Raw genomic sequence first — 23,321 nt, 5'->3', positions numbered from 1 at the left:
ACTGCAAGGTCGCTGGAAAGAGGAGCTTTTGTAAGAAATTGCCGGAGAAGATTCAAGCAACAGAAAGTGAGATTATAAAGACAAGGTGGGCCCGAGGGCCGAGGAGTCAGGAAAGCGAGGAGTTTTTTGAATCTCGAAGCGCCGACCCCTAAATCTAACCGTCCATTCTCCCATGCGACCTTCTCGAGCCGTCAGGTCATGATTAGCAACCTCTAATAATTACCCCCTAATCAATAGGGAGTAATTATGGGGGCAGTTGAGGATGCAAAAAGTGGCATGGGCCAGTTATAGCTCGTTGGCATGGGATCGGGTCAAACAATTGAAGTATGGCCCATACAAAGGCACCACGAAATGGGCCGAGCTTGAAGGATCCATTGAAGAAGACCAAGTCCATTGGAAAGTCAGGCCCAAAAGGAAGAAAACCCTTGAGTAGGAGCCCTATGTAATAAGTTGGTTAGAGTATTTGTAATGGTCTATAAATAGACCATTACGAGTGGATAAGGGGGGGATTTTTTTGGAGTTTGTTTTCTATTGAAGTGTAAGAATTCTAGAGAGAGAAAGGAGAATGAATTTCTTACATCTTCAGTAGCATTATCCAAAAACAAACTTTTGGATAAATGAGCAAACGCCCACTAATTACAATTGGTATCAAAGTTAGACCCAATCCTTAATTCGGCCTGGAAGGCATCCGGATGAGCCACCCAAGTAGGCAAGGTGGTTTGACCCCAATGAGGGCGTTGCGAGTTCGGATGGGAAAAAATGTTATAAAAGGTATTTGTCTCACGTCTGATCCGAATTGAAAATAAAAAGGGTATAAATGGATGGATATGCAGCACTACCCATCAGCTTAAGTTTTTGGGTAAATGGGCCATTGTAAGGCCGTGATGCCTCCAACAATTAAAAAAAAAAAAAAATGCTACAAAAAAAGCCTTCTTATGCTCAAGAGATCACTATTGATATCAGTATCGTTAAGAGCGCGACTGCGCAGGCAAACACATACATCTCGCTTTGTGCCTAGCCTCCTTGAACCTTTGATAACACTGCATGATTTCATTAAAAAACAATCCACTTTCATAACAAGATTTTAAAAAAATATTTAATGGACGAAAATACTGATTATTGACAGGCTGGCTTCTTTCCTAAACTATGGAGTTAATGTAGCAATTAAGAAGCCTTCAAATATTTAGGGGTGTACTACACCATTAGAGAACAATTTTTTTAAAAATATATAAGAAAAGAAAGAATGGTTGCATATTGAACCAGACACATGCAAAGATTTATTAGCTATACGATATATCAAATAACATTAAAAGAAAAAAAAAAATCACACTAAAAATAAGTTGAGCATGGGGAAGGGTCCCCTTATATGTCTGTTTTTGTTACTACAGAACATCGAACAATTTTATTAGAGACTATACCTTTAACTCAAAAGTCAAAGGAAGTCTTTTGAAGAAGTGTTTTGTTTTTTCCCCTATTTTTCCGTTTCTTATTATTTTTCTTTAATAGCTCGTTAGAGAGGTTGTAGATATTTATAGAGTGTAGAGAATATTTTAGATGAGTATTCACTAAAACATGAATAACTTGAGTTACAAATGGAATCTGAAGCTCTAATTGGTACCATTGGAAAGCTCATTTCGACGCGGTCAATTTAGACTCAAGAACGGACCAATTCGGACTTAAAACGAGAGAGGTTGTACATATTTATAGAGTGTAGAGAATATTTTAGATGAGTAGTTTGAAGACTATGTTAGAGAGTTTAGAGATATTTATCCAGTGATAGAGAATATTTTAGATGAGTTGAAAATTTTCTAGGATTATATTTTAGAGTGTAGGAAATGTTTAAACAATTAGCTGGGATTTCTTTATAAATAGAGGGAGGTGTCATTTGTAACTAAGAAACTCTAATAGGAAGCTACAAGGGTGAGAATAACAGATTGCTAATGAGTGACGTAACAATGTGTGTCTCGATATTGTAAATGTGTTTCTTTATATCTTCAGCTGAGAAGACTACTTATAATGTGATGAAGTACGTAGAAATTTGTAGAGTGTAGTAATAACTGGGGCGTACAAAGCTAAATAGAGTTTGAAGATTATGTTAGAGAGGCTGTAGATGAGTCGGGAATTTTCTAGGATTATTAGTATTTGGAAGCCAATGTATAGCATCTGCATGAGATGAGGCTTCAACAAACCATTGGGAATGTTCACAAATACAATATTGTCATAAAATTATGAAAAGTAAAAAATAACCACTATCTAAATCCTCTGTTGAACAAGACATAATGCAAACAATTGCCATTATATAACCTTAACGCTGAGTTATATGGGAAGTGGGATGGGTGAGGGGTAGGGTGCTATTCAAGCTTCAATAGCGGTTTCTTGCAATCATTTTCAACTTTTCATAAACGAAAAAACAATAACCCCTTATCTAATTATCCCTAAAGCCTCTCTCATCCCTCTTTCCCTCCACTTTACCATGTTTAGACAGTATCATATTCATCTTTCTCCCTGGGAAATGCTGCACTACAAAGGTCGAGCATAATTTTTTTCACAACAAACCAGATCCTGAGAACAAACTGTTGGCACCAAAACTTGGCAGCCACCTCAGTGGTGACGTGGACCAGCGATGGGCCGACACTTATTTAGTATGGTTTCAAGAAAAGTCGGCCAATTGAGAAACAAGAGGAGAAAATCTTGTTATTTAGCCACCTTATCCAATAAGGTTGTTGCTGAAATTTGGTAATTAATATTTGAGTTAATTCAAATATATTATTTCAGTTTGGATAGAAGAGATTTAGTTAGAATGAGATTCCTATGAAATAGGAATTTCGTTGCAAAGGAATAAGGAATTCAAAGGAGAGGCCGTCACGTGAGGGATAATTTGGGCAAAAGTTATGAATGGTCTTCCAGCCATTTAAGGGAAGGTTTCAGCCTAACTTAAGGAAAGGAGTTGCTAAAAGTTAGCAACTCTCCAGCAATTTTTCAGCATATTTCTCGACAACTTGCATTTGACTGGATCAAGGAGAGATTTCAGCAAGGACTTTCCTATTGAAGCAAGAAGAGAAGAGACGCAAAAGACTACTGGAACGTGGTTTAGTTTGAGTAATAAAGTGAAGAAAATCAAGGAGCAAAGAGATTTTCTAGCAATTAATTAGGAAAATAAGTTGAGATAGAACTTCTATAAATAGAAGTATTGTATTCCATTTCCAATTCGTCCAGCACCACCACAAAACATGCATTTCAACTAAAAATGTTTTCAATTGACTCTACGTCATTTTCCTATCAATTTCTTTATTTCAATTTAATGGCAATTGATTAGATCCTCGTCAACTATTTCGATTCAGCCATTTACTTTCTTTCAATTTCAATTATGCCAATTTTAATTACGCAATTTTAGTTAGGCTTTCAATTCAATGGTAATTGATTAAATTCTTGCCATTGAATCGTAGTGACAATTGATTAAATTCTTGTCATTACTTGGCTGATGGCAATTGATTAAATTCTTGCTATCACGTTTCAGTGGCGATCGATTAAATTCTTGCCATTGTGTTTGACTGATGGCGATTGATTAAGTTCTCGCCATCACGTTCGGCCGGTGATCGATTAAGTTCTTGCCGCCTGTCTTCACTCGGCCATTCCATCCATTCAAACATTCATCAGCCGTTGCATTTCTTTAGACACTCTAAAAAGTCCTTGCTACAAACAAGGCATAAAAGAACCTTGCTGGGAGTTCTTACTAGTCTCTCTCCCACACAATCGCCTGAGAGTCAGCTATCGGAAAAAGGGATAGGCTGGTGTTCAATTACATATTTTAGGTATTTTGTACAAATACTCTGGTACGCCCGCGAAGAGTCCATCGACCGGCGTAGGGAACAAAAACCGCGCGAACACGTTTTGGCACGCCCGGTGGGACCACTACTAGAGTGTTATAAAAGAGGCAAATATGCCGCGGCCCACAAAAAATTCTTAGGCCGTGGCTACTGATGAAGATTTGGAGGAATGCGATCAGCCAGTACAGGCTGAGAACTCTGCAGCAGGTCCTACTAATGAGTTAGCCGTACTTCAAGCACAGGTTAGCTCCTTGGTAGATGCAATAGGAAGGATGGGAGCACGCTACAACGACTTGTATGAAAATATGTCCCAACTCTCAGCCTTTATTTTGAACAAGCCGACTCAAGCTAGCAGCTCCAACAATCAGGAATCGGCTTCTCAGCCGAATCTATCACAAGCTGCTCGGCCAGAGAGGGCCGCTGAAACATCACAGCCATGGCCGCCAGTAGTGACACTCCAACCAGGTGCAACATCAAGTTAGCCGGTTCATACGCTACTCACCTGGGCAGAAAGCTATCCTCAGCCTACGTTAGCAGATCTAATCAGCCACCAGTAGTAGGTTCGCAGCCACAGGTAATTCCACCAAACCCTCCTCAGATGCCTTTGAACTCGAGGGGCAATCAGATCAGGTGGAGGCCACCGAACCCACTATATACTCATGTGCCGCCACAGGTAGGGCTCGGGGGGCAGAATATGGCTAATCAGCCACATGATTGGCCGAATTGCTATCAACCAGCGGCTAATCAGCCGCCAGTTTTTAATCAGGTACCACCGATATTAAATCAACCACCTCAAGTCATGTTAGATAGAAAACAATTAGCTGATTTACTCACAGAAGAATATGGCCTGGAACTTAGAGGTGCCGGCCGACCAATTTATAGAACTCCTTATCCAGAAGTGGTAGACCAAGTTAAGTTCCCTAGAGGATATAAAGTCCCTGACTTTGTAACCTTTAGTGGAGAGGGGAATCAATCGACCGTGGAACACATTGGCCGATTCACGGTTCAATGTGGAGAGGCCAGTGTTAGCCAGTGGTTGAAATTGAGACTTTTTCCTAACTCTTTGACAGGGGCAGCTTTTTCATGGTATATTCGTCTACCTCCTAACTCTATTTTTAATTGGCCACAGATGGAGGAATTATTCCACAATCAGTTCTACCGTACGGAGACAGAACCTACTCTGGTCGATTTATCCAGGCTAAGTCAATTGCCTAGTGAATCGGTCGAGACATTCATTGCAAGATTCAGGAGAGCAAGATTAAGATGTCGTGTACCTCTTCCAGAACAGGAGTACATTCGTTTGGCTTTGAACGGCCTTGATTTTGAACTTCGGAAGAGGTTTGAAGGAGTTCCATTTCGTGACATGTATGACCTGGCCGAGAAAGCTACCAGGTATGAGTTGGTTCTCAAAGAGGAGAAAGAAGGAAAAAATTCCTCTAAAGGTACGTACTATAGGGACCCCAACTATGAAGTTTATTCAACTGATGTGGTTGAAGAGGAAGATTTTGAAGCTAATTTAGCCGAAGTCATTCTAAAGAAGCCTTATGTATGTGACGCTTTAACAAAACCAAATGTATCCACCAGTGGTACTCAGCCATCGACTTCATCGGCCAGGAAGGGTACGGCTGATACTGGTAAGGTTTATACGTTTGATCTGGCCAAAACAGAACAAATTTTTGATCATTTGTTAGCCGACAAACAAATCGTTTTGCCAAAAGGACACAATATACCATCGACCAATGATTTAAAAGGAAGAGAGTTCTGCAAATTTCATAATTCATGGAATCATACTACTAACAATTGTTATGTATTTAGAAATGTATTGCAGAAATCTATCGATGAAGGTGTATTGAAATTCTCTGAAAAGAAGCCAGATGTAATGGGGGTCGATGGCGATCCATTTCCTAATATTGTCAGTACCAATGTAATCAGCCTGGCAACTGAAAAAGCCGCTGATAATGGTAGACTAGAAAGATTACCAAAAGTTCTTGGTAGTTCATCGGCCAGTAATGATGAGCAGAAAGTTAAGGACTTGGAAATTCAGTTAAGAGAAGCTCAAATTGCCCTCATCAACCATGGTTGTTGTCCAAATTGCAAAGGCCGAAGGAATGACTCAGACAAGAGGGGCTATTTCTAATCAACCAGAAAGCGCAGTGTCCATGAAAGGTTAGGCCATCAGCCTAGACAGAATCACGAAGAAATCAATCGATCAATATTTAGAGAAAATGGGCCGAGGGCAGTGAGAATCATTCGGTCATCGGTGGCCGATAGAGTCCTGCCAGAACAACATTTTTATCCTAGTTTCAAAAGGAAACCAACAATTCAGTCAGAAATATGGGTTCAAAAAGGAGAAGAATCTAGCCGTGTAAGAACGGTTAGACCTCCTTTGGTTGACCATGGCAGATGGACTCGAGTAAGTCACCCAAAGTTTCCTAAGCAACCTCCTACACGTACCCAAAAAAGGAGGATGCAAAGGAAAAATGTAGAACTCAAAAGGAAAGAAGACAAGATCGACCATGATCAACTAGAAAGGAAAAATGAACCAGTGGTGGCTGAAGACATGGAGGTCGCTATATCCTTTGAGAATAAGGCATGTTTTTATGAAGAAAAAGATGATCAGCCCGACCAGGATCCAAAGCATGCGGCCAAGTACAGAATTCGTTTTGGTTCTCTCCCGGATAAGGTAAATTGTAACATGGTATTTGTTTTGCCTTCTGTGTTTGAAGCAAGGATAGAACCAACGATGAACAGGGATGTTGAGTCAGCCAAGCAGGAGGAAAAGGCTGAATCTTCAGAAATTAAGAACGATTCGACAAGTTCATCGGCCGGGATAGGATTGATCTCTCAGGATCAGCCATCTAAGGCCGATAAAATCATTTTCGAAAAACCACCTTTGTCCATGACACAGCAGTTGAGGCCGTTGTATGTTAAAGTATGGGTTGAGGGTCAGCCAATCAATAGGGTTTTGGTTGACAATGGTTCGGTGGTGAATGTCATTCCAGCAACTACTTTGAAGAAATTGGGTAAAACCATGGACGATGTAGTTCCAACCGACGTGGCCATCAGTGGTTTTAATGGAGGATCTAGTAACACCAAAGGTATTCTACCTTTGGAAATTACTATTGGTGGTAAGACATCCTTTATGGCTTTCTTTATCATTGATTCAACTGCGGCCTATAATCTCCTTTTAGGCCGAGATTGGATTCATCCTAACATGTGCATCCCATCAACCTTGCATCAAATGTTGATTTTTTGGGATGGAAATGAGGTAAAAATTGTTGAGGCCGATAACAAACCCTTTATAGCTAGGGTGTATTTGGCTGAGGCTGCACTTTATGATGAAACTGTTGTACCTATCAAATTTGTTGGCATTAACAGGATGGGACGACCAGCAGCTGCAACAATGAAGAAGAATTTAATTAATGCTGATATTAAAGAATTATTGTCAGAAGCAGCTCGGCCGAAAATTGATATTTTCAGGTTGACCATCAAGGACATTGAAGATGTTACTGATGGATCACAAAACCAATGAAGAAAAGAAGCGGCAAGCTTTCAGGGCCGCTTGCATAAGACTGAAAGCATATCTGGCTGAGAAGAGATTGGCCAGAGAAGAACAGCTATATGAAGAGGTATCGGCCAGCACGGCCGATATAATTGAAGAAGGTTTCGAAAAGCTGGATGCAATCCAACTTGAAGATTTGGAGTCAGCCCCTTCCAGGATGGAAGATAATAAAGCAGAGGTGCAAAATCCTTTATTGGAAATAAATGTTGGTACTAAAAAAAATAATCGGCCATTATTTGTTAGTGCTTTGCTTGAGCCTAAATTCCAGGCCGATTTGATTAAATTATTATATGAATATAAGGATTCCTTTGCTTGGAGTTATGAAGAGATGCCTGGCCTGTCTAGAAAATTGGTAGAACATAGATTACCTATCAAGAAAGATTTTCAGCCATATAAACAACCACCAAGAAGGATGTCTTCGGAAGTAATGCTCAAAATTAAAGAAGAAATTGAGAGACTTCTTAAGGCAGGATTTATTCGAACAGTTAGGTATGCTGAATGGCTGTCTAATGTTGTTCCGGTAATGAAGAAGAATGGCAAACTTAGAGTTTGTGTGGATTTTCGCAATTTAAATAATGCCACTCCAAAAGATGAATATCCAATGCCTGTGGCCGATCAACTTATTGATTCGGCCGCTAAGCATGAAATATTGTCTTTTATGGATAGCCATTCAGGTTATAATCAAATCTATTTAGCCGAGGAAGATGTTCATAAAACGGCTTTTAGATGTCCTGGGTCAATTGGTACTTTTGAGTGGATTGTGATGCCATTTGGCCTAAAAAATGTTGGGGCTACTTATCAAAGGGCAATGAATTCTATCTTTCATGATATGATTGGCCGATTCATGGAAATTTATATAGATGATGTAGTTGTGAAATCATCGGCCAAGAGACAGCATTTGGAACACTTGAAAAGGGCCTTTGAAAGGATGAGGATTCACAAATTGAAAATGAACCCATTGAAGTGTGCATTTGGAGTTTCAGCCGGGAATTTCTTGGGGTTCTTGGTACACAAACGAGGTATTGAAGTTGATCAGAACAAGGTCAAAGCTATTATAAATGTTAGGGCCCCAGCCAACAAAAAACAAGTGCAAAGGTTCCTCGGCCAGGTAGGTTTTCTTAGAAGATTTATTTCTAACCATGCTGGCCGAGTGCATGTCTTTTCGACTTTAGTGAAATTAAAGTCACATGAGAAATTTCATTGGGACGAATCCCATCAAAAGGCCTTTGACAAAATAAAAGAGTATTTGGCAAACCCCCCGGTTGTAATGCCTCCAAGAAAGAAGTGGCCGTTAAAGCTTTATTTATCGGCCGCAGAAGAATCAATTGGTAGTATGCTCGCACAAGACAATGAACATGGAAAGGAGCAGGCTGTCTACTACCTGAGTAGAGTACTAACTGATCTAGAATGCAGATATTCCTCAATTGAGAAGCTTTGTTTATCTTTGTACTATTCGGCCATGAAGTTGAGAGTATACATGCGGCCTGTTGATGTTTACATTCTTTATCAGACTAACGTGATCAAGTATATGCTATCAAGGCCATTGATCACTGGCCGAATAGGTAAGTGGGCTTTGGCTTTGATGGAATTCAATTTTATCTACGTCCCACAAAAATCAGTAAAAGGAAGGGTTCTGGCTGATTTTTTGGCCGATCATCCTTCAACTGATATTGATTCATGGGTTTATGATGAATTGGAGTCATCAGCTATATTCTTAACTCCTTGGATCTTGATGTTTGATGGATCAAGCATGGCTGATGGAGCAAGAGCAGGTATTGTTATTATTTCGCCAGCTGGCAGAAAGGCTTCATTCTCTTTCTTTTTAGATTTTAAATGTTTAAGTAATCAGGCCGAATATGAAGCGCTTATAATCGGCCTGGAGATTTTAATTGAAATGGCTGTTAGAGATGTAAAGATTTTGGGAGATTCAAACTTAGTCCTTAGTCAAATTTCTGAAGATTTTAAGTGCTTAAGTTGGCAATTAAGGCCGTTTCATTCTCTGGCCACTTCATTAATTAATCAATTTGATAATGTTCAACTTAAGTTCTGGCCGAGAGGGCAGAATAAGGAGGCCAACAGCATGGCCCAAGCAGCCTATGGAATAAGAGTACCAGCCGAAATAGAAGATCAGTTGATAAAGATAACACGAAGATCTTTGCCATAGGCCGAATTGAGAAATACTATGTTGTTTGATACTTGGACAATTGATGTAGAAGATTTGGCCGACGATGACTGGAGGATACCATTTATAATGTTTCTTCGAAATCCAAACATCAAGGCTGATAGAAGTATTAAAAGAAAAGCGATCAACTTTGTGCTTCTAAATGGGGATCTATACAGAAAAGGGTTAGAAGATGGGCTCCTACTACAATGCATAAGCAAGGAGGAATCACTTCAGGTTATGGCCGAGGAACATGAGGGCAGCTGTGGGGCTCACCAAGCTGGGATTAAAATGAGATGGCTGATTCGCAGGTATGGATATTATTGGCCGAGAATGAGAAAAGATTGCATAGATTACTCAAAAGGTTGTCAAGCTTGTCAAAGACACGAGCCGATTCAAAATGTACTAGCAAAAGAATTACAGCCAATAATCAAACTTTGGCCATTCAGAGGTTGGGGCCTTGACCTTATTGGTAAAATTAATCCACCATCAAGCGAAGGCCATCACTGGGTGATTGTTGCCACAGATTATTTTACTAAATGGGTTGAGGCCAAGGCTTGCAAAGCGGTTGATCAGCAAACAGTGATTAATTTCATGGAACAAAACATCATCCACAGATTTGGGATTCCAGAAACATTTGTTTCAGACAATGCAACAGTATTTAGGGCAACTGATGTACTACAATTCGGCCATAACATGAATATTCATATGTCAGCCTCTACGCCATACTATGCTCAAGCAAATGGCCAGGCCGAATCTTCAAACAAAATTTTAATAGAGATCATTGAAAAAATGATCAAAGATAAGCCAAGAAGGTGGCATGAGACTTTGTCTGAAGCTTTATGGGCCTATAGGAACTCAAAAAGAACAGGCACAGGAGTTACACCATACATGTTAACTTATGGTCATGATGCTGTTCTGCCTATGGAGATGAAGGTTAAATCAGCCAGAGTTGCTTTTCAAAATAATCTAACTCTAGCTGATTATACTCAAGCAATGTTGGTAAAATTGGAAGATTTGGATGAAGTTAGAAGGGATGCCTTGGATCATGTCATAGCTCACAAGAAGAAGGTGATGAGGATCTACAACAAGAGGGTAAAACCTAAGTCTTTTGCTGAAGAAGATTTGGTTTGGAAAGTTGTTTTGCCAGTGGGTAAAGTCGATAGGAAATATGGGAAGTGGTCCCAAAAATGGGAAGGGCCATACTTAGTCCATCAAGTCTTAAGGGGAGGAGCATATAGACTGAAGTATTTCAGTGGCCGATTACATGACTATCCCATTAATGGCAAGTACCTCAAGAGGTACGTACCGGCAATCTTTGAAAGGGAAAATTAGTGTTAGCCAGTACTTATGGCTGACCATGTGTACCTTTATGTAATAAAATTCGGCCTATTTTTCTAGGCTGATTTGGCTATTTTAATAATTTTTTTCTTGCTAAAATGTTGATACTTGTTTAGAGTAACAAAAGAGGCCATTTATTCATTGAAGTGTAAAAGATTACATCATTTAAAGATCATACACTAAGATGGCCACAAAAGGAAGCTAATATAAAAAAATAAAAAAAAAATAAAAAATAAAAATAAAAAAAAAATTCATATGCTTGCAAATTTTTCCTTGAAATCGGCCTAAATAACTAAGGACTGATTGAAGGCCACCATGGCCTGCCTCTTTGACTCTTCCAATTGAGGTAATTCTCTACGAAGATTTGCATGCTCGTGAGCAAGGTCTTGAGCTTCAAATTGCAATGTGGCAGCTTCAGCAGACAAGATGGCCTTACGAGCATGGATCTGGTCGATCTTTTTCTGAAGGACATGTTCTCTTTCTTCAAGGCCGATGAACTCTGTATTCACTCTTTCAAAGGAGGAAGCTTGAATTAACAATTGGTTAGTAAGGGTATCCTTCCTGTTTTTACTCTTGTTGAATTGGTTGATTGCTTCATTGGCCTGGAAAATATCATCGGTCAGAGTTGGTAGTTGGCCTTTAAAGGTAGCGATAGTGGCTTGAAGATCAACCGGAAAGTCTGGGTACTGGCTGAGTGTAGAAAGCACTGCTGTGAGCTCACTTTCAAAATTAGGAAGATCAGCAGCATCTCTTTTCAAGATCTCAAGTAAAGATTTTTTGGTCTCTTCTAAGGATTGTATAGGGATATTGGCTGAAGTGATTGGAGTGGCTCCAGAAGATTCACTTTCTTTCTCTTCGGTCACTGAAGCCACCACATCCTTAAAGAAATTGCTCAAGGCCAGTAGAGATGACGCAGGAGCTTTTTGTGGAGGAAATAAAGGAACAATTTGAGTTTTCTCATACACAACCTGACAAAATGAGGAAAGATTAGATCTTAATATTTTTTTTTTTTTTTTTTTTTTTTGTTTTGGGATATGAGATAGTCAATACCTTAGATGATTCGGCCATGTCTGTCACTAAGAGTGACTGATGACTAGTTTCTGGAGGAGGAAATTCTGGCTGAACCGCTGTGCTATCTCCCTGGGATGAAGTTTTAGCAGGAGTGACTTGAACATTGAAGGGCACCTCAATGGGATCATGAAAATCCTTCAGAGGGCTGAAATTTCTAACTGGGCTATAGACCAAGTCAAGAAGAGGAGATTGCTGCAAAAGAGAAGAAATTAAGGACCATATTAATTGGAAAGTTTGGAAATTTCAAGTACAGTTATCTTTACCTCTTTTTCATCTGAGGAATGATCAGAAGGATTGTCAGCCACATTAATTACGGGATCATCGGCCACGTCTTCTGTAGGATGAGGGCTTTCTAGATTTTCTTCTACTTCATATTTCTTACGTTTGCTCAATCTTGTCTTTTTTAAAGTGCCATGAGCAGTTGATTTCTTTCTTTTTCCCTGGAGATGGAAGCTTTATTAAAGTTTGTCTCGGCCAATAATAGTTGTGGCCGAGAATTAGAAATCAATATTGGCCAAGTATTTTAACAATTGGGCCGATATGATTATCTTCGTATGTTAATAGATAAAAACTTTTACCTTTGGAGGAATTGGAGGAACATCAGGGATGATGGCTGATTCAGTTATTGAAGGCTGAGGAGGTTGGCTGGAGGAAATTTCATCATCTTGGGGCTCAACGTTTTCTGGATTAGGCGAGGCTGATAAAGTTCCACTGTCTGAATCTGCAAAAAAAAAAAAAGGGGGGGGGGGGGGGGTAAGAGAAATTCAATTAAAAGTTTTTTTTAAAACATATATATGCAAGTAAAGGAAAATCGTACCTTTGAGAAGGCTGGCAGTGGCTTTGGCCTTAGCTTTTATCTCTTTATTGGTCCTTGTTGGAGCATCTGCTGGCTGAGAGAAAGGGAGTTTCTTGACCGTTTGTTTTTTTACCTTTGGGAGGATCTTTTTGAGGCATCTTCTTTGGGGTAACGGCCCAGGAAATTACGAATGCCTCTTCAAAGGCCACAGATATGAACTTGAAAGATTCCAATATTTTAACAACAAGTGACTGGCTATCAGCCGTCCTTGTAGAAGTAATGTAAGAAGACCACCATTGATCAAAACTAGAATCTGAGGCTGGGTTCTTGATGAAGGGTTGGAATTGGAATCCGGCTTGCAGATTTGAGAACCGGGAGGACACGTTCTTTACATAGGAGTCATCTGGAAATACCACACGCCTATGGAAGTTTTTGTTAAAAGAGAAATAAGGGGGCATGGGGATCATTTAAGTCAGACCAAATTGCCTAGCAAGTTGGTTTGGATTGTAGAACTCAATTCCAACTTTTGAGTTTACTGTGCCTAGAGGGCCAGTGTTGAAGTGAAGGTCTCTTGAAAGTAAGAAACTAGCCCACATAGCCGAATGCTTATCAGCTAATTTTTTGGTAGACACTCCTTGAGGAGGAGTCAGCCATCGAGGTGCTTGTGAGTAATGAGAAAATGGAAGGAATTGGCTGATAGTCCTCTGTTCACAACCAGAGTAAAAGAAATTGAAGCAATCTCCAAACGAATGGGATTTAGGTACGGCCGATGCGTAACTTACAGAAAGTAATGGGTCATTGGCCGAAGGCCTCACCACAGGTCCGAGCTCAGGAAAGTACACTTGAAGCCAAATTTGAAAATACCAGAGGGGACCGCCACAGCGTCCGAAGTTGGAGATAAGCAAGTCATAAATCCCTCTATATAAATGAGAAAGCACCAAGGGAGCAAGAGCAAGGTGTTTACCTCTTGAAAGGGCAACGGCCACATGAATGAAATCCTTTGTGACTTGAAAGGCCGGTACACATAAAAGAAACTTGTTCAGCCAGGCCAACAAGAAGGCAATATGTTCAGCATCATTCACAGGGACGCGAGGATCCATGGTGGAAGTTAAGTACTTGCCATAAGAGGATTCAGATGACTTGGTTCCAGTTTGCTTTGAAGGGAAGATGAAAGGAGAATCCTCTTCTACCAATAAGGTACTTACATCAATCCCAAAGGGTTTGAGGCCGGTTAGATAGCACACGTCTTGAATGGTTGGAGCCATCATGCCACACTTCAAGTGTAAGGAGTTGGTGGTGGTCGACCAATTAAACATGGCTGCTATCATCAAGGCTCTGTCTTGGGCGATGTTAGTTTTACTTAGCTGAATGGCATCATATATGCCACAATCCTTCCATACTTCTCCCTTCACAGCTCCAACCCGGTCGACCCAATTGATCCAAGCATCATTTGGACTATGCCATGTTCTAAAATGAAAGTGTGGCAAACTGTCATTTTTATTAGGAGGGAAGGTTTGAAGGAATGGAAGAATGTCGGCCGAAGGATAGAAAGGTGAGATTGATGAAGGAGCTTCATCAAGGAAAGCAGGACCTAAGCCTTTGAAGTCAGTACGAAGATCGATAAGGGTATTGAGACAGTATTTGTAAGGAGATAGAGTTTTTAGGGATTTTTCTATGATGTTGCCATGAGTTGAAGGATCGGAAGGTTGAGGGATAGAGGTGGAATCAGTTGATTTAGTTTTCTTAGGAGCCATAGAAGACGTCAGGAACGATTTTGCCGAGACAGAATTTCAGAGATAGAAAGTTTAATGGAAGAAGAATGATTTTAGGGATTAGAGGGCATCAAGCTAAATACTTGCTGGATGTAATAGCGGATTAGTGTAGTCACTGCTTTAATTGGGAAAGATAACCATTAAAGCAAGTAGTTGGAAAAAGAATTTATTACCAAAATTTGAATTACAATTTTAGGCCGATTCAAATTCCAAACGCTTCATATCATAAGTGATAAAAGCATTTGAAATTCAGGGGGCATTTGTTGGCACCAAAACTTGGCAGCCACCTCAGTGGTGACGTGGACCAGCGATAGGCCGACACTTGTTTAGTATGGTTTCAAGAAAAGTCGGCCAATTGAGAAACAAGAGGAGAAAATCTTGTTATTTAGCCACCTTATCCAATAAGGTTGTTGCTGAAATTTGGTAATTAATATTTGAGTTAATTCAAATATATTATTTCAGTTTGGATAGAAGAGATTTAGTTGGAATGAGATTCCTATGAAATAGGAATTTCGTTGCAAAGGAATAAGGAATTCAAAAGAGAGGCCGTCACGTGAGGGATAATTTGGGCAAAAGTTATGAATGGTCTTCCAGCCATTTAAGGGAAGGTTTCAGCCTAACTTAAGGAAAGGAGTTGCTAAAAGTTAGCAACTATCCAGCAACTTTTCAGCATATTTCTCGGCAACTTGCATTTGACTGGATCAAGGAGAGATTTCAGCAAGGACTTTCCTATTGAAGCAAGAAGAGAAGAAACACAAAAGACTACTGGAACGTGGTTTAGTTTGAGTAATAAAGTGAAGAAAATCAAGGAGCAAAGAGATTTTATAGCAAGTAATTAGGAAAATAAGTTGAGATAGAACTTCTATAAATAGAAGTATTGTATTCCATTTCCAATTCGTCCAGCACCACTACAAAACATGCATTTCAACTAAAAATGTTTTCAATTGACTCTACGTCATTTTCCTATCAATTTCTTTATTTCAATTTAATGGCAATTGATTAGATCCTCGTCAACTATTTCGATTCAGCCATTTACTTTCTTTCAATTTCAATTATGCCAATTTTAATTACGCAATTTTAGTTAGGCTTTCAATTCAATGGCAATTGATTAAATTCTTGCCATTGAATCGTAGTGACAATTGATTAAATTCTTGTCATTACTTGGCTGATGGCAATTAATTAAATTCTTGCTATCACGTTTCAGTGGCGATCGATTAAATTCTTGCCATTGTGTTTGGCTGATGGCGATTGATTAAGTTCTCGCCATCACGTTCGGCCGGCGATCGATTAAGTTCTTGCCGCCTGTCTTCACTCGGCCATTCCATCCATTCAAACATTCATCAGCCGTTGCATTTCTTTAGACACTCTAAAAAGTCCTTGCTACAAACAAGGCATAAAAGAACCTTGCTGGGAGTTCTTACTAGTCTCTCTCCCACACAATCGCCTGAGAGTCAGCCATCGGAAAAAGGGATAGGCTGGTGTTCAATTACATATTTTGGGTATTTTGTACAAATACTCTGGCACGCCCGCGAAGAGTCCATCGACCGGCGTAGGGAACAAAAACCGCGCGAACACAAACAAAAACACAGAACTCTAAATATGACCCGAACTCATGCGTAACAAAATGATTCGGACAAAATCACACCCACAAACTAAAGACGTACCCGCACTATATCCCACACCTCTCAATCTCCTCTCAACACAAACCCCTTCAAATCCATCCCCAAAAATCTCTCCCCTCCTCGAACACATTTCGGATACTAAGTGGACCGGCAATGGCACCATCACAATGTTTGATAGTGTTGGCTTATCAATTTCAGTGTCAGAGACTATGTCAGATAAGCAGAGAACATAGAAGAGAATGTGAGAGAGAAGTACAAAGCATAATAGTGAGAGTAGTGAGTAGTGAGAGATAGGTATGAAGCAGAAAATGAAAATATGTACTTAAGAAAATACGATTTACAAACTTGTTTCGTTCAATTTTCTAAGAACAAATTTTCGTTTTCAAAGAATTAAAAATGAAAAAATTATTTAAAAATCGGGTCTTGCTTAGTTTGTAACTCTCAAAATAATTTTTAAAAATAGTTTTCAAAAAATCAAAACAAAAAATAATTTAATATTTGTAATTTGAAAATCCACTTCGTTAGGAAAACTACAAAATAGTTTTGAGAAAACAAAAACTCATAAATATGTTTAGTTGTGTATCAAAAATAAGTATTTTGAACTAAGAAAATAAAGAATAATGCACTCCACTTAATTATTTATTTCTTCCATTTATTTATAAGTATTAGATGTGCCCTACTTTTTAGATATTTCTAAATTAACAAAAATTGCAAATACAATACTCTTTTTCTAATTGAAAAATAAATAAATTTGAGGACCTAACAAATTCTCAATTGTATTCTTAACTTTTGAATTGTATGGAACACTGTATGAAAAAAAAGTCCTTACAAACACCTATTATTGAGGATGCTCTGGGACAATATTATTCTTCACAGGACAATATTATTCTTCACAAACATCCTTCCTGGACTACAAGAAAATTTTACTAGGACACGAGTTAAAATCAAATTGAGAAGAAGATGAAAAATCTCCATAGAATTTCTTTTTTTTTTTTAATTACTTTTTTCACCACAAATCAATAATACTAATATTATTATTCAAAAACAGAAGCCATACAGTTAATTGCAATTCCAAGCCAAGAAGGCCGGCTTTCAATGTCAGAATCACAAGACTTTTGTGCCATTGTATTGTGAGCTTTAGAAGTACATTTAGGAAGTTTTTAAATGCAGCAAAAATATTTAAACACCTAATCAAGATATTGTTAATAACAGTATACACTAACCATAAGGTGTGTTACTATGCAAATGTGAACAATTAATGAAGTTCAGATATGAAATATTTGACAGCTAATCTCTGTATCAAGAAACCATGAAACTTTGGGTCTAATTTACTGGTTTGATTTGTTAGAGACTTTCATGTGGTTTAGAGGTTCGAGTCAATTATACCTAATCAACCATAAAGAAAAAATAATAAATAAATAAATAAAAACCCTCTTGGAGATTCCTTTCTTTAATTTGACATAATAATTTTAACTAAGCAACTATCTGCATTCGTCCTTGCATTTTGGGATAAAATAGAAAATTCATACTCTTTAACAAACATTGACAAATATTGAATTTAAATGTCCTGCATTCTTCCTTCTTCCTTGTATGATATGTGGAAAAAATAATACTATTACAGTTACTTAGTTGAATGGTCATCCCTAAGGTAAGTGAGATTATAAAACGTATAAGAGGTTTATGTGGGATACTACAAACCTTAAGGAGATAAGTGGAATTTATCCAAATTTAAAAGTTACTAATTCTAAAGTATTTTTTAGGATTACGTATATAAAACATTCCTAAGGTTTACTTTTTGAGCAAATGACATTCATCTTTTTTATTTTGGGTATATAACAACCTTGAAAATTTAAAAATGTTCCAAATTAGGACTCTTCTAGGCAGTCAACAATTAGAAAAGTGCAGTTAACAAACCACATGACTAACTAAGTGTATTAAATAGGCATTTTAGTGTTTTTATTACTCCATTAACCACATGACTAACTAAGTGTATTAAATAGGCATTTTAATTTTTTTATTACTCCATTAACTACCGAGAGGAGATCCTTGTTCGCTCCTAAAATAAATGTTAGGGAGTTTTCAAAACATATTGGGGGTTGCATGACCTATAAGCATACTACAAGGGTGTTAAATACTCGTATATTGGGGGATACAAGAGCTATATACTACAAGGGTGTTAAATGCCCGTGAACTTATTTTTTATTAGCAAAACATATCTTAATACATATATATATATATGAACATATATAGTGTATTGGAGTAATATATTATGCTGAGCTTTATTTTTCTGTTTAGATTTGGCCTTGCATTAACGGAATTTTTGGGGTGCCCCTTGCCCACACGGCCATTAGTAGCCAGGCACACCCATTCATTTTTGCATAGGCCTAGCCTTTCACCAAAATATTTTGAAGCCTCTTGGGTTTTAAATTTTAATTGAGAAGATCAGACATCAAGCTTGTGCAGATCAGACACTCAAGTTTTTAAACACACATACTACTGATGGGCAAAAGTTGGAAGTATATTCTCTTGGCAATTGTGAGAAAGCCACAATTGACCATATTTCAGGAACCTAGGTTTGAGTTAAAATGATATGCCTTATATTTGAAATCATGAGTTATGCTAGAGATTCAAATCCTCAACCTAGAAATTGATCAAATTAATGTGAATTGCTGAAGGATTTATCTAGAACAGAGAGGAGATGAAATGACAGACGAAGTAGATAAGGGTTATTCGCAGAAGCACGACTCGATTTGCAAAGAAGAGCTGCAACCAGAGACTTAAAACTCAAAACGTGTCACATCTATGATCTTCTACCAGAAAACACCATACCAAATTCAGAGTATGCCAAGTTCTCTACAGTAAAATTGATGAGCATTCCAATCAATAGACCATTTTTTATACAACAGTTGTGAGGAGTGAAATAGAAGAACGATAGCTGTGGTCGCAAGAACTAGAAACTGCCATTTATTATGATATAAACCATTGCCAATATAATCATTTGAGCATGTCCTTCATTCACAATACATATTATTAGCATATGACAAGAAAAATAAAATATAAAAAAAAAAAAAGAAAAAGAAAAAAAGAAAGAGAATAAACTAGAAGGATGAGCACAGAACATGGCCTAAAACAGTTAAAGGGATAGATCAGCCAAGTCAAAAGTTCTTTCAACAGCTTTGCACCAAGAATCACACTTCTTCTTCCTGATTGCCGCATCTAGTTTTGGATGGAAAAGAGTAGCTTTCTTCATCTTTTCCTCGGACGCAAAAACCTCCTCTTCATTCCAAATCCCAACCGCCAATCCAGCAGCATAGGCTGCTCCAAGAGCTGTTGTCTCTATGTCAGCTGGTCTAACCACCGGATTACCCAACAAGTCCGCCTGCAAATAGTAACAAGACAGATTATATACATATGTGGTCGACATTAGAACATTAGAATGAACACTAGTCATATTACTGCAAATAGTAACAAGACCGATTAATTTAGGATGTTAAGGATGAACACAACAAATTGGTTGTGGTAGTTATATGAATGAACATTAGTCATATACATAATAATTATGAAAATAAAAGAAATTAGAGAAAATATAAGGAATTAGAGAATGATGGACCTGAATTTGCATCAGAAGGTCGTTAATAGCAGCACCACCATCCACCCTAAGCAAGAACTCGCCCTTCTCATTTTTAACCTCACCTTTCTCCCCTGCATCCTTGTGCATTGAATCCAACACATCTTTCACCTGAAACGCCATACTCTCTAGCACTGCCCGAGCAATGTGAGATTTGTTGGTAAACCTTGTAATTCCAATACAAACTCCACGGGCATCATCTCGCCACCATGGAGCAAACAGTCCATTGAATGCTGGCACAAAATAAACCCCGCCAGTCGAGTCAACCAGTGATGCCAACTTCTCAATCTCACTTGCAGAAGCAATTAACCCAAGACTGTCTCTCAGCCACTGCACAGCAGCTCCAGCAATAGCAATTGAGCCCTCTAGAGCATAGTTAGCCGAAGCTTTGGGACCAAGCTTAAATGCTAACGTGCTTAATAGACCATGAGTAGACTTGATTATCTCTGTACCAGTGTTGAGTAGTATAAAGGCCCCAGTTCCGTAAGTGCTTTTGGCCTCGCCTTTCTTGCAAGCTTGCCCTAACATTGCCGCATGCTGATCACCAAGACATCCAGCAATTGGAATTCCAGGAATTGGCCATCCCTTGGCTATCTTCCCAATAATCTCAGAGTTGCTAACAATTTTGGGGAGAATTTCAGCAGGAACTTTTAGTGTTTCCAATGTAGGTGTATCCCAATCAAGTGATTTGAGATTCATCAGCATTGTTCGTGATGCATTTGAGACATCAGTGACATGTAAACCGCCATCCTTGCCTCCAGTTAAATTCCAAATCAACCAGGTGTCTATGGTTCCAAACAGAGCATCCCCTTTTTTCACAGCTTCTTTAACAGCATCCACATTTTCCAACATCCATAGCAGCTTCATTGCACTGAAATAAGTGCTTATGGGCAAACCACAGGTCTCAACAAAATGGGTTCGTCCGCCCGATAATTCTTTCTCTAATTTCCTAAAATAAAATAGAGCATTGCATCAAAAGTTAAGCAGGCCTTCTGAAGAATTCGCATTTAACAATTAGACCCCAAAAAAAAAAAAAATTAAAAAAATAATAATTCTAAAAATCCATCCATCCCACAAAAATATGTCCACCTTTCTGTTTTTGCCTATTACAAAATATAGTGTCCCAATTAAAATCCAATGTATTATTTTTATAATATTCTTAGTTTACCGATACTAAAAAGTTTGGGATATTTATTTATTTTTTGTTACCATTAAAAAGTCCAGAATTAGCCAAAAAAAGAGAGCACAGTTTAGAATTAGATCATCCAAGGACAAAAAATAATGAAAATGCAGTTTTGATTAGATTTCCCCAAATAAGGAATGAGGAGCAACCAAATGTTCACAGTTGAATATGTATCTTAAACTTTTTAAATTTGACAATTTAATTTTCACTCCATATAAGGTGTTTTACATGCAACAATGACAAAAAATAATGAAAATGCAGTTTTGATTAGATTTCCCCAAATAAGGAATAAGGAGCAACCAAACCACTAGACTACTATAGTTGAATATGTATCTTAAACTTTTTAAATTTGACCATTTAATTTTCACTCCATATAAGGTGTTTTATATGGAACAACTTGGGATAATGGGAATAGTCCAATATTTAGGTCCTCGTCCTCATTGGTGTACATCATCACGATGTACTATGAGGACCTAAGTATAGTATCCCAAACAGGAGTATTAATAAAGATATAGTATCCCAAACAGGAGTATTAATAAAGATATTAAATATTTTCCCCTCTAATTAAATTTTGAGTAGTGATACTTACACTAATACTAATTGTCTAACGGAATAGTTTTTGATTAATTACTTATAAGGAATTAAAAATAGTTCCATAAATTTTTTTTTTACCATTAAAAAGTTCAGAATTAGCCAATTCAGGACTGTGTATGAAGTAAAATCGCAAAATAAAGAGAGCAAAATTTAGAATTAGATCATCCAAGGACAAAAAAAATAATGAAAATGTAGTTTTGATTAGATTTCCCCAGCTTAATCTATTGAAAAGTTCCACAATTGGATGATCTAAAATTAGACAAACCCAATCTAAAATTAGACAACAGAAATCCCCGAAATAAGGAAGACCCAATTTAAGATTAGAAAATCCAAGAAATATAATCTTTTTTTTTTTTTTTTTTATAAAAAAAAAAAAAGAAGAGAAAAATACCTGCAAACAGAACTGGTACGAACATCCATCCAAACAATGGCGTTGTAGAGAGGACGGCCTGTAGATTTGCTCCAAATGACAGTGGTCTCTCTCTGATTGGTGACACCAATCGCCTTCAATCCACTGTCAACGTTGTGGCCATCTGCAGTTGCCTTGTCAACAGCCTTGGTCAGACAAACCCTCACGCTCTCCAAAATCTCCATCGGATCGTGCTCTACCCATCTACAAACAGAAAACACCAAGCTTCATCAATATACATACATACATATAAATATATACATATATATTATATATATAGAGATAGAGAGAAGAGTAGGCGTATAATTACCCTGCTTGTGGGTAGAACTGAGTGAATTCAACCTGGTGAGATCCAATTGGGCTAGCTTTCTTGTCGTAGATGATGAATCTCGTGCTTGTGGTTCCTTGATCGATTGACCCAACAAACACTTCCTCTCCTGACATTCTCGTTTTTTTCAATTTTTTTCTCTCGCAAAACAGAGTACCTAGTATGAATATGGGTACACAGAGAGTGATACTACGAAAGTTTTGATGCGAAGAAAACTAGGAAGGCATAGTACACTTTCTTAGGTAATTTATACCGGATTTATCCGGTTCATATTTTATCCATATATTTTTTCTTTTGGAAGGTATTTTATATCTATAAAAAGGTTGATTTTCTTTGGCTGATCTTTTTAATTTGGTCTACATTCACACTTTTCATTGTCGCTCAACCACCTAGTATTAAATTTTCCATGCCAATATTAACCATCATTTGACTTTCATCACGTGAATACAAAAATATATATATATAATTAATAATAAATTCCCATATAACTCGTGAAACTTATCCAATGCCAAATAAATTTATCAGTGTAAAATATTTAAAGTATATATTTGTTTTCAAACTACTATTTGTTTTTTAATATGATGGAGGTGTTATTATATGTTGTGTAAGTATCCAAATTAAACTTACCAAAAACATGTGGATAGACATTTTTCTTTTTGCAAATTTATCCAAATTTAAATTAGTAAAATGAAAATATACATTTTCCTCTTTCAAATTTATCCAATTTAAATTACTAAATATATATATTTTTTGTACAGTCACACTATGCCAGCACAGATCTTGTGTTGTGACAAAGAAAATTTAAACAGTATCCAAATTAAATGGACTGTGATCTAATCAATATCTAATTAAATTAAATGACTTTTGATCGAATCAATAGCTAATTAAGACCCATTAATTTACTTCTTCAATTATATAAATTATTTTAATAATAGCAGTTCCCCGTGATTGTATTAAAATTGGGTTTATTAGGTGGGGACCATTTACGACGGAGTCAACGAAGCTGAGACGCACTTTATTCAGTTCG

The 23,321-nt window shown here is 37.8% G+C and overlaps 3 protein-coding genes across 3 annotated transcripts; 1 reads left to right on the top strand and 2 right to left on the bottom strand.

Annotated features, from left to right (window-relative positions):
• The first annotated feature begins 4,263 nt into the window (after positions 1–4,263).
• LOC132316244 (uncharacterized) lies at positions 4,264–5,964 on the top strand. The gene has a single exon (XM_059814753.1). It carries the CDS (start codon positions 4,264–4,266, stop codon positions 5,962–5,964), a length of 1,701 nt encoding a protein of 566 aa, XP_059670736.1.
• Positions 5,965–13,225: 7,261 nt separating this feature from the next.
• On the bottom strand, positions 13,226–14,512 carry LOC132316243 (uncharacterized). Its single transcript, XM_059814752.1, has one exon. It carries the CDS (start codon positions 14,510–14,512, stop codon positions 13,226–13,228), a length of 1,287 nt encoding a protein of 428 aa, XP_059670735.1.
• A 4,578-nt stretch (positions 14,513–19,090) lies between these two features.
• Positions 19,091–22,560, bottom strand: LOC132316261 (glycerol kinase-like). Its single transcript, XM_059814772.1, has 4 exons — positions 22,277–22,560; positions 21,949–22,170; positions 19,763–20,729; positions 19,091–19,531 (listed from the first exon to the last, which is right to left on the bottom strand). The coding sequence occupies exons 1-4, from the start codon at positions 22,408–22,410 to the stop codon at positions 19,286–19,288; spliced, it is 1,569 nt and encodes a 522-aa protein (XP_059670755.1). The 5' UTR covers positions 22,411–22,560; the 3' UTR covers positions 19,091–19,285.
• Positions 22,561–23,321: the final 761 nt, after the last annotated feature.

This window comes from Cornus florida, unplaced genomic scaffold (genome assembly GCF_030987335.1).
Source record: "Cornus florida cultivar Cherokee Brave unplaced genomic scaffold, ASM3098733v1 CherokeeBrave_3.0.0_Hap2_Chr07, whole genome shotgun sequence".
NCBI lineage: Eukaryota > Viridiplantae > Streptophyta > Magnoliopsida > Cornales > Cornaceae > Cornus > Cornus florida.
The sequence above is the reverse complement of the archived record's forward strand: the minus strand, read 5'-3'. Positions and strand labels throughout refer to the sequence as shown.

Coding starts and splice junctions, on each gene's coding strand:
- LOC132316244 (XM_059814753.1), top strand. CDS start 4,264: ATGGCCGCCAGTAGTGACACTCCAACCAGGTGCAACATCAAGTTAGCC.
- LOC132316243 (XM_059814752.1), bottom strand. CDS start 14,512: ATGGCTCCTAAGAAAACTAAATCAACTGATTCCACCTCTATCCCTCAA.
- LOC132316261 (XM_059814772.1), bottom strand. CDS start 22,410: ATGTCAGGAGAGGAAGTGTTTGTTGGGTCAATCGATCAAGGAACCACA. Junction 22,171..22,276: donor CAGTTCTACCCACAAGCAGG/GTAATTATACGC, acceptor TTCTGTTTGTAG/ATGGGTAGAGCACGATCCGA. Junction 19,532..19,762: donor ACCTTCTGATGCAAATTCAG/GTCCATCATTCT, acceptor TACTATTTGCAG/GCGGACTTGTTGGGTAATCC.